Source organism: Myotis myotis, unplaced genomic scaffold (assembly GCF_014108235.1).
Source record: "Myotis myotis isolate mMyoMyo1 unplaced genomic scaffold, mMyoMyo1.p scaffold_m19_p_9, whole genome shotgun sequence".
Classification (NCBI taxonomy): domain Eukaryota; kingdom Metazoa; phylum Chordata; class Mammalia; order Chiroptera; family Vespertilionidae; genus Myotis; species Myotis myotis.
In genome coordinates this window covers 518,156-532,820 of record NW_023416401.1, presented here as the reverse complement: position 1 = coordinate 532,820, position 14,665 = coordinate 518,156, and the positions used below count along the sequence as shown (strand labels likewise).

General features: G+C 55.6%; 1 protein-coding gene across 3 annotated transcripts in view; it reads right to left on the bottom strand.

The window, feature by feature from the left end:
- The window catches only part of TTC39C (tetratricopeptide repeat domain 39C), a 34,726-nt gene extending 20,061 nt beyond the window's left edge, over positions 1-14,665 (bottom strand). Inside the window, exons 1-4 of one of the 3 annotated variants that reach the window (XM_036321608.1) lie at positions 14,115-14,665; positions 5,246-5,294; positions 3,443-3,571; positions 991-1,105 (exon numbers count right to left, since the gene is read on the bottom strand). In XM_036321608.1, the coding sequence (XP_036177501.1) occupies positions 991-1,105; positions 3,443-3,571; positions 5,246-5,294; positions 14,115-14,269 (448 nt within the window). In that variant the 5' untranslated portion in view covers positions 14,270-14,665. The remainder of the gene's footprint in view (positions 1-990; positions 1,106-3,442; positions 3,572-5,245; positions 5,295-14,114) is intronic. The other 2 variants (XM_036321609.1, XM_036321610.1) reach the window with 2 other exon arrangements.

Here is a 14,665-nt window from a genome sequence, read left to right as displayed (position 1 = left end):
CACTCAAGATCTTCAAGCTACAAAATTAAAGAAAATATTTCTCTTAAACTAGTTAAGAAATTAGTTTATCTCTCTCTCTAAAGGTCAAAATGTAGGTCATTCAAGTCAACTAGTAAATGTTAGTATGTGCTCAGGCCTTCAATAACAATTTCCTAAAAAACAACAAAAAAACCTGGCATTTAAACCAGCTCTAAAGGTACTATCAGAACTTGGTTCCCACCAAGAAAATGCCTGTCTGTCTGTCTGTCTGTCGGTGGCACTGGTGCCCCCTGAGCATGGCCACTCTCTTGAGACGAGAGGATGAACAGACTTTGGCACTAAAAGTGACCCACGCGACACCACTCGGAACCGTGGTCCCAATTTCCCGAGTAACCCGGTTACCGTGCCCCAAAGAGGTGCCACTTTTTCTTCTTTTCTTTTTTTTAAATCCTCACCCAAGGATATGTTTCCACTGACTTTTAGAGAGAGTGGAAGAGAGAGGGAAGGACAGAGAGAAACATCGATGTGGGAGAGACACATTGATGGACTGTCTCCTGCACACACCCGACCAGGGCCCGGGCCAGGGAGGAGCCTGCAACTGAGGTATGTGCCAAACGTGCCCTGGACCAGAATCGAACCCAGGACCCTTTGGTCCACCGGCCGACGCTCTATCCACTGAGTCACACTGGACAGGGCAGTGCCACAGACTTTTAAAGGCTGAAATGAGAGGCTTCTATAATAATAAAAGCGTAACATGCTAATTAGACCAGACGTCCTTCCAGACAACCTTCTGGACGAAGCTGGGGCTGCGAGGGAAGCCCGGGTCCCGGGTGCTGGCGGCTGGAGGGAAGCCCAGGTCCCGGGAGCCAGAGGGAAGCCGGTGCCGGCAGCCCGGGGGAAGGAAGGCCCACTCCTGCACGAATTTCGTGCATCGGCCTCTAGTTTTGAAAATGAGAGGATCACTGACTGCACACTGACTAGCGAAGGCCGTTCACAAGATGCTGCCGGTACCTGAGAGCTCTTGCTTGACGAAGGAGAGCACGGCCAGGTACACCTGGCAGTCCGCGATGATGATCTGCCGCTGCAGCCGGTCGACCGTCGAGGGCGCTGACTTCCGGGCGTCCGCCTGCGGAGGGAAGAAGCGCACGGTGAGTCTCCCATAAGAACGCTCCCTCCAAGCAGCTGCGACCTTACTGTGCAAAGTGGTTTCGCTGAGACATGGCCACCACGAGACGCCAAGACCACGTGACCCCCGAGCCTGGCCGCTCCTTACTGACCACGGGTGGGGCTTCATTCTGCTCACAACACAATGATCAAAACCCAAAGCCCAGAATCCTAACCGATAAAAGCCCTGAGTTCATGGGACAAGGAAAGCCAACACAGAAATGCAGGGTTTTTTACTTTTTATAAAACTATGTGAGTTCCTACTTCTCCAAAATAAAAGCCACTAAAGGCACAAAACATTCCCCAAAGTAGAAAGCCTGAAGGTAGCTATCCACCGTCAGGTAGGACTGATATTAGGGTTCATTTCTTAGGTGCCCATAACTGAGATGTGATGGAAACTGGCTACATTCTCTCCTATATGTGTTAAGGAGACTTCCCTGGAATTAAAAAGTAGCTTTGACTGAATCACAAATAGAACCCGAAATTTGTCATACTCTGAGGTGACTGTCTCTAATAGTTCATATCCCTTGCTAAAAGTTGCTGAACTGTAGGTTATCTATATATACAAAAGCCTAAGTGACAGGCCAACCGGCAGACCAGCCAGTAGCTATGATGCACACTGACCACCAGGAGGCAGACACTCAATGCAGGAGCGGAAACCACAGGCATGGAAACATGGAACAGACTGATGAATCTCAGAGGGAAGGGGGGAGGGGGGGAAGGGGGAGGGCAGGAAGAGATGAACCAAAGATCATATATGCATACTAGTGGCCCGGTGCACAGATTCATGAACCAGTGGGGTATCTCAGTCTGGCCTGCGGAGATCAGGCCGCAACCAGCTCTCTGACATCCCCCGAGGGGCCCCAGACTGAGAGAGGGTGCAGGCCAGGCCGAGGGACTCCACCGGTGCACAAGTCCATGCACTGGGTCTCTAGTTTAAGTATATTAGGAAATGTGTGCTCAGGACGTCAATAATCATTGCAGTCCTTCAAAAAGAAATAAGCAAAGAGTAAAACAAAAAAAACCCTACTTTTTATAAGATGTTGGTCTTTATAGTAAAGAATGTTTCTAAATGAAGAAAAATGACTCTGAAATAAGAAACTGCATTCTTAATACAAAGTAAACTTGAACAAAATAAGCAAAACAGCTTTCCTCTGCTTTCACAATGATACAAGCTGATGAAATTCCTGCAAATATGACCACAGTATGCACAGTATGCCTGACAGAAGGACCAGTTTTCCCCTTTTCAGGATCAGCATAATTCATCATGGTCACAGTTGTTCCTGATCTAGGCCCAGCAATCGTTTTTTTTTAAATATATATTTTTATTGATTTCAGAGAAGAAGGGAGAGGGAGAGAGAGATAGAAACATCCATGATGAGAGAGAATCGTGGATCGGCTGCCTCCTGCACGCCCCACACTGGGGATTGAGCCCACAACCCAGGGATGTGCCCTGACCGGGAATCGAACCGTGACCTCCGGGTTCATAGGTCGAGCTCAAGCACTGAGCCATGCCGGCCGGGCCCAGCACTCATTGTTTTGTTTGCTTAGCAAAAGTCAGTCTAATCCTTTGCTGGAAATAACATCTACTCTGCGTGTTGCTGGAAGGGCTAACGAGTTCCTGTGTGTGAAAAGGCTTTTTACATTGCAAGGACCCGTCACCAAGGTTAATTGTTAACACACGTGCTGGGCAGGTAGCAGATACTGCAGAGAGACATGCAAATGTGCGGACCGCCTAGCGAGGGAATGCTGCCTTGCTGTGCATCGCAGGAATGTTCTGAGGGACGAAGTGCCAGGACCCGTGGGGCCTGGAGAAGACACCCCGCAGGCTCGGGGCCCGGGCCAGGGTCCTTGTAGAAAATGACTTCTCGGAAGAGGGAGGAGTACAAACCAGGTCAGAGGGAGGAGAATGGCCCTGCCGGTGGCTCAGTGGTTAGAGTGTTGGCCCACGCACTGAAGAGTCTTGGGTTCGATTCCCGGTCAAGGGCACATACCTGGGTGCAGGCTTGATCCCCGGCCCCAGGTTGGGGTGGGTGCAGGAGGCAACCAATAGATGTGTCTCTCTCACATCGATATTTCTGTCTCTCCCCCCCCCCCCAAAAAAAAAAATCAATGGAAAAATATCCAAAATAAAACAAAACCAAACCTTCAAAACAAAACAAGGAATATGTTTTATAATAACCAGAAGCCCTAAGAAACAAGTAACGCATTTCGTTATGCTCTAAACACCAAACCCGCGTAAATGAGCCGCGTCCGAAACGAGGGGCCCACGGTCTGTCACCGAAGACTGGGCACTCACGTTCTTCTTAATTCTGTTCTTGATGGTTTCGATCACGCCCGCCTCCTCGCTCTCGCACAGCTTCTCTGTCGTTCTTAAGTCATCACACGCCAACTGCATTTTTTCCTCCTCGAATGTCATCATGGCGTTCTTCCAAGGGAGAAACGGGGAAAGCAGGGATGAATCAGGAAGCGTGTGAAAATTTACACCAAGTTATTAGAGCAAAACTCCAAACCACAGAAACATTTAAATGATCTGTCGCAAGGAAAGAGCCAGGACGTTGCATTGTATCCTATTCATTTACAGACAGCGACAGCAGCATGAAGTAAGAAAACACCTCGCCTGCACCGGCACAAAGAAACACATGAAGTAAGTGCCAGGCGCCTGCTGTTCGACAATTTTACTTTTAGTTATAACCACGGCGACCAAAGCCCGGTGTCATGTCTGACTGGTCCTTAGCTCAGCTTTTATAACCGGGTCTCACTGGTAAGTACATTCTTCCCACCCAGGGCGCTGCCCCCTCGGGTACCGCACAGAAACCTGCATGAGACCGCGGGCAGTTCTGTGAAAGGCAGCGTTTCCCGGACCGCGGTTCCAACGGGCTCACGGACGGAACCCAGCCTGTCCACGGGGAACCCGCCCCGGACAGGTTTAGGCCGCCGGCTGGCGACCGCTGCTCTAGGCCACGTGTGACTGGAGGGCGCGATCCCTTCCCCGCTGGACACCCGCTCCTTCCACCCCGTAGAACTGAGGTTTCCGAGGTGCACGGGCTACGGGGCAGAGCCAGGCACGGGGTTCTGGAAGGATCTAAGGAGGCGAATCACTGTGAGCTCTGCAGTCCCGTCACACTCACAGCCCGCGGGGCATCCCAGGCCTCCTCGGCACGACCAACCCGTTTCCAATCCAGCCAAACAGACACGGCCCCCTCGCCCGCGTGTCCCCACCCCCCTCCCCTTCCCAACCAACCTCACCACGGCCTCGGCCGCCCCAGCCCCTTCCAACAGGCTCGAATCCCACCCACCCAGGACCGTGTTCCTGAAAGAAGGCAACTGTTTTCTTGCAAACAGAAGACCCTGAAAACTCTGTTATCTTCCCCGTGATACGAGAAAACGGCCCACACGAGCACCAGGCCCCCGGAGCCCCCGGAGCCGCCGGACCCTGGGCCCGCGCCCCGCGGCTGCTGCCTGTCTTCCTAAATCTCAGCTCTAAATGCTTCCTCTATTTCATTCCTATTGGCCTCTACTTGGGGCTTTTTTCCTTTTCTTTTCGGTTACAATTCCATGATGGCTTTCCAAGAAATTAAGTTTGAAAGCAGTTTAGGGGATGTTTCTGAAAAATAAAAGCATCGGATTTCCTAGATTGCGATTTACTTTCAAACCCAGCGGCGACCTCGGCCCTCAATTCCTGAGATTAAATTACACTTGAAAACGCACCAGCACCCGATGGCCTCGGCTCTGCGAGCTTCACTGCCTTCCGGCCCATTTATTCAGTAATTTCAGAGCAAACCTGTATTATTCAAAGTCTGACTTTTCTCCATTCAAATGCAGTTTTAATTTTTGGAAAGATATTTAAATAACTACATTTTCACTTAAAATGAATTTTGGTTGGGAAAATGGGAATGCGCTACGAGATATAAGCATCTTCTTTTTAAAATGAGGAGAGAAGTTTTCTTACAGGTGTTGGCTAATAGGCAAAAATCTTTACTGCAGTTTTGAACTCTCCAGGGTCCTTCACATCGTGAGTCTGTGCAGCAGGAGCCATGAAGCACATACCAGCCCGTTATATGTTCACCGCCTCACACAGGACCTCCCCACGTCAACTTACCAGAAAACTGACAAAGCTGGCTCCAAAGCTCATTAAGGGGCTATGATTTCTGTTAAAAAAACAAAATAGGAATAATTAACAACATTTGCGAGGCAGGGATCACGACACAGTCCTACTGACGGGAGAGAAGGGAAGGGCTTCGAGCAGCTGGACTTGCCCTGAGAGGATAGTTAGAGACGCGGGAGGTCACTGGTCTGTCTGTGGAGACGCCCCGCCCGCCGACCCCCCTCCTTCAGGGCCAGGGGGACAAGAAAGTCGAATCGTAAGAGGGGCTGCCTTCGTGAGCCAGCCCACCATCCGCAAATACATGCCCAAACTGAGGCGGTTAACATTCGTTTTAAAAATGCAAAACATGCCCGCTGGTGTGGCTCAGCGGTTGAGCGCTGACCCAGGAGGTCACGGTTCAGTTCCTGGTCAGGGCACAGGCCCGGGTGTGGGCTCGATCCCCAGTGGGGGGTGTGCAGGAGGCAGCCGATCAATGAGTTCCTCTCTCATCGATGTTTCTCTCTATCCCCCTCCTTTCCTCTCTCTCTAAAAGTCAATAAAAATATATTTTTTAAAGTAAAAAAAAACAAAAAGGCAAAATGTGTTCAAAACTTTATACACATAAAACAAGGACCGTTCTTAGAGTGGACTGCAGGGTTTTACCGCAGATCCACACCCCACAAACCCACTCTCCCCTCCCAAAGAGCTCTCAGAGTCAGCCCCCCGCCCCCCCAACCCCCCCCCCCCCCCCCCGACTGGATGCCTGGTCCTTCCCCAATTTCACGTGCGAGCAAATAGGAAACTGAATCAAACATTCCCAGTTCAAGTTCAGGAACACATCCGTTCTGCTCTAAGTTCACAACCACCCCTAGATGTGCACTGAGAGGAAAAGCAAGTTCTGACTGCCTTCTGACGGGAAAGTAATCCTGCCAGCCTTTTAATTATATAAATAACGTGGATACGTGTTGGAACATGGGACCTGGGACTTGATTGGACAATGTTCTGCACTTTGGAAGATGCAGGCATTTTTCAAAATAAACAGTTAAAAAACAAACATAAAAAAGCTCCCCAATATGCCTTAGGAGCCCTTTGATTTCTTCTTTTTGAAAAGGAACCACCAGTAAAAAAACGGCTCTATTTTTTTCTCTCTCTGTGTGTCAGGACTTCCCCAAAGGTAGAAAAACTGTTGAGAATAAAAGAAGCAATTGCCTGTCTGTTTCCAAATGTACTAACCTTCCCGTGGAAACCGAAAACGAAGTTTGTCCAGGATAATTAAACACTGGACGGACAGAGACACTGTTCCCTGAAGCCAAAAGACGGAAACAACCCAAGATGGATGAATAGCCTGATTGTGGTCTAAACAGGGGTGGGCAAAGGTAGATTTACATTTTTTATTTATTTTTTTTAAAATATATTTTATTGATTTTTTACAGAGAGGAAGGGAGAGGGATAGAGAGTTAGAAACATCGATGAGAGAGAAACATCGATCAGCTGCCTCCTGCACACCCCCTACTGGGGATGTGCCCGCAACCAAGGTACATGCCCTTGACCGGAATCGAACCCAGGACCCTTCAGTCCGAAGGCCCATGCTCTATCCACTGAGCCAAACCGGTCAGGGTGATTAACATTTTTAAAAATATATTTCTATTGATCTCAGAGAGGAAGGGAGAGGGAGAGAGCAATAGAAACATCCATGATGAGAATCATTAATCAGCTGCCTCCTGCACGCCCCCCACTGGGGATGGAGCCCACGACCCGGGCCTGTGCCCTTGACCCCAATCAAACCTGGGCCCCTTCAGTCCGCAGGCCAGCGCTCTGTCCCTGAGCCAAACCGCTAGGGCTAGAATTCTATCTGTTCCTTCTCTATCTTACGTCATGCACACAGATAAGCGACTCTCATCTCCACAAATGCCGATAGCAGGTGGAGCCGGCACTGACAGCACCTTGCAGAGATCGGCCAAACCACACGCTATCGACAACCCAAAGAGCCTTCCGCCCGCCCGCGTGGCTCGGCGGTTGAGCATGGACCCAGGAGGTCACTGGTTCTATTCAGTCAGGCACGTGCCCAGGTGCTGGGCTCGATCCCCAGTAGGGGGCGTGCAGGAGGCAGCCGATGGATGCGTTTCTCTCACATCGATGTTTCTCTCTGTCCTCCCGTCTCTCTTCCACTCTCTCTCTGAGAATCAATGGAGAAATATCCTCGGGTGAGGATTAACAATAAATAAATGAATAAATAAGACCGGAAGCAGGGAGGCATGGCACAGACTGACACGTCTCGGTGTGGGGTGGGGGACTTACATACTTACAGGCATAGCCATGGGCACGGCAATAAGCTGGTGAAGACCTGGGGGGGCGGGGAGGGAGGAGGGGGGAAAGTGGGAGCTATCTGCAACGCTATCCACAATGAAAATACATATTAAATAGATAAATGAATAAATAAATGCGGAGTAAGCAGCCCCTCCTGGAAGGACGGGCCTGTGTCCCGCCCACGGCCGGCTCCCTCTGTAATAACGGACCGTCTTCCTGTCGGACGGAGGAACCGCCTGTGTCCCTGCCTCTGAGGTTCTGAAATTCTTGAGCAAGAAGGACGGGATGGGGACAGCGTCCGGCTGGGGGAGGGCTGAGGTGCCGACCATCACCGCCCACACCTCAACCTTCAGATCAAGCGCCAGGAGTGGCGTCTCTTCTCACAGAGCAAATGGACGAATGGTTTTACATGGAAACATGCTTTGCATCTGTGTGGGGGACGGGTGCTCCCTGGACCTATTCTGACTGCTCCCCAGTAGATACAAATACCGGGTCATAACGTTACGTGTCCACACCTCAATTTGAAACAACACGCACGCACGCGAAGGGACTGTTCAGAACTTGGAACGAACGGCACCCCGGGACAAGAGGGTTTAGTGGGGACTGGACCGGCCCCCGCGTTGGCCCGCGAAGACCTTACGGACCCAGATGGGACCTGCTGGCGAACCGCACACGGGTTAATTCAGGGAGCAGACCCGGAGGGGAAGAGACACGGGGCCGAGTTCCTCCCGCCCACCCCGGCCCCTCGCGGGAGAGCGGCGCCACGCAGCCTTTGGAAATAGAGAAACTCATCTCTGCGACCCACTCGCCGGCCTCCTGTACTTCCCCCTACCCCTCCTCGGAGGCCCCGGCCCAGGACACTGGGCGTGAAAACGGTACTCGGGCCTGAAGCAGCCAGTGCGGAACGCCTGACCTGGGTCACATCACGGTTTGGGGATCCGCCGGGTTTTCTGTGACCAGAGCGGAGAGTGTCCAGGCTTCAGGCCACTTCTCTCCCTTCCTCATCCTCACCCACATCACGCACTCCGATCTCCTCTCAACTCCCGTGGAGGGATGGAGCCTGCCATGTCCTGTCAACGAGCACGCGTGACGCACGGCACACGGGTTCTTCTAAGGGTGACACCTTGAATGTGCGTTTCTACACTCACACACACACTCTCACACACTCTCACACACACACACTCACACTCACACCTCTGCACCGGCTCTCCCTTTCTCTGACCATTCCCTACACCTGCATTCCCGTTCTGCGGCAGCTGCCGTTTCGGAAGAACCCCCTGCAGGCACATGAGTCCTTCATGAATGTTTAAGTGGGACCTTTTCAGACAGGGCAGTCGTTGATAAAAATAGTTGAGCCTTTTGTCCGAACCCACAACGGAGCTGAAAAGAAGGGAAACAGCAGCAGCGCGTTTCCCGGCTCCCGGCCGGCCCCTCACAGCATCTCTGCTTCTCCGAGCGCCCCCTTTCCTGCTGCTTCTGCACCTACGGGCTGTCCGTGGACTCTGGCGAGTGGCCACGTCCTGGAGAAACCGTGGGCGGCTGCGAGCTCTCCCGGTCTCCACGGGGAGGCTCAGATAGACACCCCGGCTCTCCCGCACACCCGTCCTTCCAGGAGAACCACTGCCTGAAGCAGAGGAATATTCTAGGCCTCGACTCACAGGTCTCTGCACCTCTCTTCCCTGCTCTGTTGCACCGCGCAGCAGCCACGGAACACACACAGCCGCACGAGGGTGGCTGCGTCCCAGCCGACTCTACAGGAGCCGCAGGCTGGTCTGGCCCGCGGGCCGCAGTCTGCCTTCCCGTGAGGCTGGCTCCACCCTCACGCGCCCAGGTAAGGGCGTGGCCACACGGCTGGGTTGCATGTGCCACAAGCAGCGTTAAACGACTTAGGACCCATGTCTTCATGTTACATACACACACACTGCTCACCACCAATTTTCCTTGTTGCCATGTTCGGCAAGCACAGTGGGAAAAGAGGAATATCACAATTCATAGCACCAACCAGGTCCTAATTCTGTATCCTATTCCCGCCGTTCTCCTCACTGGACATTCATTATAACCACAACATGCTTCTGGTTTCAGCTGACACGGACAAGATTAATAATACCCACAGGCAGAATCGGTAGGAATCCACCCACCACCTTCCCGGCCTCCTTCCCCTTCCCACCCTCCACCTCCTTCCAATGAAACCCACTCACTCCTTCCCCGTGAGGATGCTCCGCTGGGCTGCGCGCTGCTCCCCCGTGGCTGCAGGCTGCAGGCCCTGGACCTGTCTCCCGGCCTCCCCACCTGCTGCCTGACTGTGCGCACCCGCAGCCTGGCCCCATGTGAGTCCACAGGCGGCCGCCACGCAGGCGTGAGGGCGTGTACGTAGGAGGGTGAAGGTGGACTAGAGCAGCATGCGCGTGCACAGGTGTGCACGTCCTTGGGCCCACTCGGCCCGAGCGGTCCCCGCCTCTGGGACCAGGTGCCCGATGGGGCTCAGCAGCAGCCCGCTGCACGAGGACCATGGTCACCAGGGGGCGGCGGCGACGTTCGGAAATCCCGCCCGCGGCATGAGAGCCCCATTGTGCACTCGTCTCCCTCCCACGGGGGTTATGACTGAGCGACGCAGCCCAGACCTCCCACTAATTCAGAATGGCCATCAGGGAAGTGGCTGCTATGAGGAGCCATTTCTCAACAGGTCGCTGCTCAAACGTCTATCTTCCCAGTCATGTGGCGAGAGAATGAGGCTCCCCCTTTAATAAAAATGTTACTGTTCCTCTAGATACAGTGTTCCTGTTGTTCCAAGCTGAGCAGTAAGATCCTGGAAGGCGTGGTCTGTGACAAAACAGCCCAAGAAAGGAGGAAACCACCGCTCTCCCTCTGCTCTCCCTCCCAGACACCCCACCCCACCCCCACCCCCACCCCGGGAAGTGCCCGCGGGCTCAGTCCTGCAGCAGCCTTTCAACCAGGGAACAGGAAGTTTCTAATGCGTAACAGGATCTAAATCTTTCAAATGCAACATGGGAGGCTAACTTTTAAAAAAAATATGTTTTAATATTGATTTCAGAGAGAGGGAGGGAGAGGGAGAGACAGAAACACGAGAATCATGGATCAGCTGCCTCCTGCACGCTCCCTACTGGGGATCAGGCCCGGAAACCCGGCCTGTGCCCTGACCGGGAACCGAACCAGCGATCTCCCGGTGCCTGGGTGGATGCTGAACCCACTAGCCACGCCGGCCGGGCTGACTTTAATGTCAAAGCAACCTTCACTCAGGACACTCCCCTCCTACGCAGACTCCAGCATCGGGAGAAAGCACAGGGAGGGCAGGGCGGGCACGGAGTACGGAGCAGCCGGTGTCTGCCCCGTTCTCCACCCGTCTGCCCCGTTCTCCACCCGTCTACCCCGTTCTCCACCCGTCTGCCCCGTTCTCCACCCGTCTGCCCCGTTCTCCACCCGTCTGCCCCGTTCTCCACCCGTCTGCCCCGTTCTCCACCTGTCTGCCCCGTTCTCCACCGCACCGGCCCCCATGGAGTCTTCCTTCCGCTCTAACCACACACCACGATGCCTGCTGCTCCCGTCCGCCGGCCGGGAAGCCACTGTGACACCCAGTCAGCCCCCACAGAGGCGGCAGAAGGCGGCTGCAAGCCGGGCGGCGGGAATGCGGAGAGGGTATGGCCGCTACTGTCCTCCCCTAAAGAGAGTGTAAGTGGCTGGAACACAAGGTCGAAGGGCAAACTAAAAATCTGATCACCTTGGGAGACAGGCGGACGGTATAATGAGAAAAGCCCTTGATCTGGAGCCACAGTGCTGGGTCCTGGTCCGTGATAAGCATGGAAACAAGTCCCCAAGGGAAACTCAGGATGAAACACCCCTCACTAGAGCCGCACCCACTGGAGCCGCACCCCCCTAGAACCGCACCCCACTATAGCAGCACCCCACAGCAACCCCCTAGAGCCGCACCCACTGGAGCCGCACCCCCCTAGAACCGCACCCCACTATAGCAGCACCCCACAGCAACCCCCTAGAGCCGCACCCACTAGAGCCGCACCCACTAGAGCTGCACCCCACTGGAGCTGTCCCCAGAACACTGGGAACACGAGGAAATGTGCCCAGCAGCGCACCTGGCAGAGAACAGATACGATGCTTGTTTCCTTATTTATCTTCTGCTCCCATTTCCAAATACAAGAACAGCACCAGGAACACAGCGATAGGACTGCAGTAACGACGCCTGTGTCAGATGGGTGCTGGGCGTATGGGGGGGGGGTCACTTCATAAGGTATGTAAGTATCTAACCACTATGTGGTGCACCTCACATTATACGTCAACTGCGACTGAAAAATAAAATGCAAGCAGGTAGCTCTTACCTATAAAATGCAAGTCCTCCTTGGACACCTTCCCCTTCCCTCACCCCCAACAGGCTCACCCGCCCAGAAACACCTTTCAAAGTACGTCTCTTTGCGGGTAGCTGTGGACAAGTCTTCCTATAATGCACCAGCTGCCCTTATCACCATTGCATACAATCGTCTGGAGAAAATGTAACAGCAGAAACAGTTATTTCACGCTTTCAGGAGACAAGAACCGGGGGTAATACGTAAGTACTATGCTACAGCGATTTAGAAAAAATGGTCATCTCTATACATAAAAGCCTAAGCAACCGAACAACCGGTCGCTATGACACGCACTGACCACCAGGGGACAGATGCTCAACGCACAGGCTCGGGCTCCCTCCTGTCTGGATCGGGCCTGCGGGGATCAGGCCGAAACTGGCTACCCAACATCCTCCAAGGGGTCCCGCATTATGAGAGGGCGCAGGCCAGACCAAGGGACCCCAGTGGGATTTGTACACCAGCCTCTAGTTAAAAAGAAGCAACACAGGACATTTCAAAGCAAGTGGTATCAAGACACACAAACGGTGTATCTTGTTCAGCAACTGAAGAGAGTAAGCTGGACTCCGAGACCTTCTCCCGCCCTCTCTCCTGCCACAAACCGGAGTCCGAAAAAGGAAAGCGCAGCCCAAGCTGGAGTGGCTCAGTGGATAGAGCGCCATCCTGTGGACTGAACGGTCCGGGGTTCGATTCCGGTCAAGGGCACGTACCTCGGCTGCAGGCTCCTCCCTGCCAGGGCCCTGGTCTTGAGCAGGAGGCAACCAACCGAAGTCATCACTCTCTCTCTGTCTTTCCCGCTCTCTTCCACTCTCTGCAAATCCCTGGGGAAATTCCTCAGGTGAGGACTGACTGACAACAGAAAGGTCAGAGCTCAGTGCACGAACACTCGGATTTCACCCTTGTTTCCATGACCTGTGTTCTCAGGGGACCACACATCTGCACAAGAGACTGGGAAGCCTGAGTCTTCACATCCGCTCTGCACTCACAGCCTCGACAGAACGCTGGCTGGAAGCGGACGGCTCGCTTTAAAGGTGAAATGTTCTGAATGAGGCTGAGAGGTTCTCATTTCCGGGTTAAAAACGTCTTCAGTGGGAAGTTTAGGGCTGTGAGCGCTTTGCTGTGCCATGAGGACCGTGGGATCTTGGATGAGGCCTGAAAATCTGCAGCAGCCGCATGCATCTCCTGTCTCTCTCCCTCCCTCCCCCTCCCCCTCCCCCTCTCCCCTCCCCCCTCCCTCCCTCTCTCTCTCTCTCTCTCTCTCTCTCTCTCTCTCTCTCTCTCGTTTTCCCGCAGCCTGGCTCCCAATCACAGCTGCACATCTTCCCTCTGGCTCCTACCCAACCAGCCGGTCTAAAGTGAGAGGCACATGACCCTGAAACACGTACAGGGAGGCCGCTCACCAACATCCTGGAGTCCCGCCCACAGGCAAAGGGCAAATCACAAACTGCTCCCTGGGCCAGGCCCCGCCCCTGCAGGCCCCGCCCCCTTTAGGCTCCGCCCCCTCGGAGAGAGCGTCCAGGACGCAGCTCTCCTTCCCTCGTTAAAAGACGGATAAGAAGACAGTCAGCTCAGCACACGTGTGGGTCCCTCCCTCTCGCATGTGTTAGCCCCATGTCCCTCCTCCTGTAAGTCAGGCACCCTGACCGCGGTGCGCGCTGGCAGCACGGGCACGCGGCCGGGCAGAGGCGGGCAGCGGAGTCTGGCCGAGTTCTGTAACCCCGGCCCGGCCCGGCCAGGATGCGGGTCTGTCTGCAAATAGACGCGCCGGGGACGCACAGGCTGCACAGCCGGCCGCGGAGAGGTCCAGGCGGTCAGGGCGCACGCGAGCCGGGTCACGGCCCTGCAAGCCCCAGGCCCCGCCGCCTCCAATCGCATCCGGCCGCTGCTCCCCAAGCCCAGGCCCCGGGGGGAGGGCGCCCCTCTCGGGGGGCGAGGCCGGGGACGTGAGGGGAGCCGGCCAGCGCGCGGGGAGGTCGCGCCGCGGGTCTCGGGGAGAAAGGACGCCGGGTGGGGTGGAGAGGACGGTGCGAAGGCGCAGGGCCGGCTGCAGCCTCGGCCAAGGGGGAGGCTGTGGGGCCCGGGCCGGGGATTAGGGGCCCCGGGAAGGGAGGCCGGCCGCAGCCTGAATCCCATGAAGACGGGCCGGGGGGCGCGCGCGGGGGGGCACGGGGCGCGCGGGGGGGGGTGGGGACGGGGGGCGCCGTCACCTGTATTGTCGGAAGAGCTGGTCCGACTCCCGGAAGCCGTTGTTGAGCAGCATGTTGATGCCCGCGAGGGCCAGCTCCGCGTCTTGCAGGGGCGCCCCGGCCGCCGGGTCCGCGTCCTCCCGCCCGCGCGGCCGCTGCTGCTCGGCGCCGGCCATGGGCGCGGGGCCTGCGCGGGGCCGGGAGGTGGTGCAGCCGTGCGGCCCGGCGCCCGGATCCGCTCCACCTGCCCGGGCGCAGCGGGCGGGCGCGGGGCGGGGCGGGCGCTGCGGCGCAGGGAGCGTGGGCGTCCCCGCCGCCTCCGGCCGCGATTACTCAGCAGCCGCCCGGTCGGGGGCACCGCAGCCCGATCCGTTTCCGGGTGTCTGTCACCCCCGAGCCCGCGCCCCTCGCCCCTGCCTTCCGGCGCCCCCGCGCCCAGCCCGCTCGGACACCCACGAGGCCCCGAGGCCGAGGCCGGGACCCCTTCCTCCCCGAGGCCGGACCCCGGGTGCCCGAGCCGGAGAGGACCAGCGGGTCTGAACCGAGGCGGGGAACTCCGCCCGAAACGCACG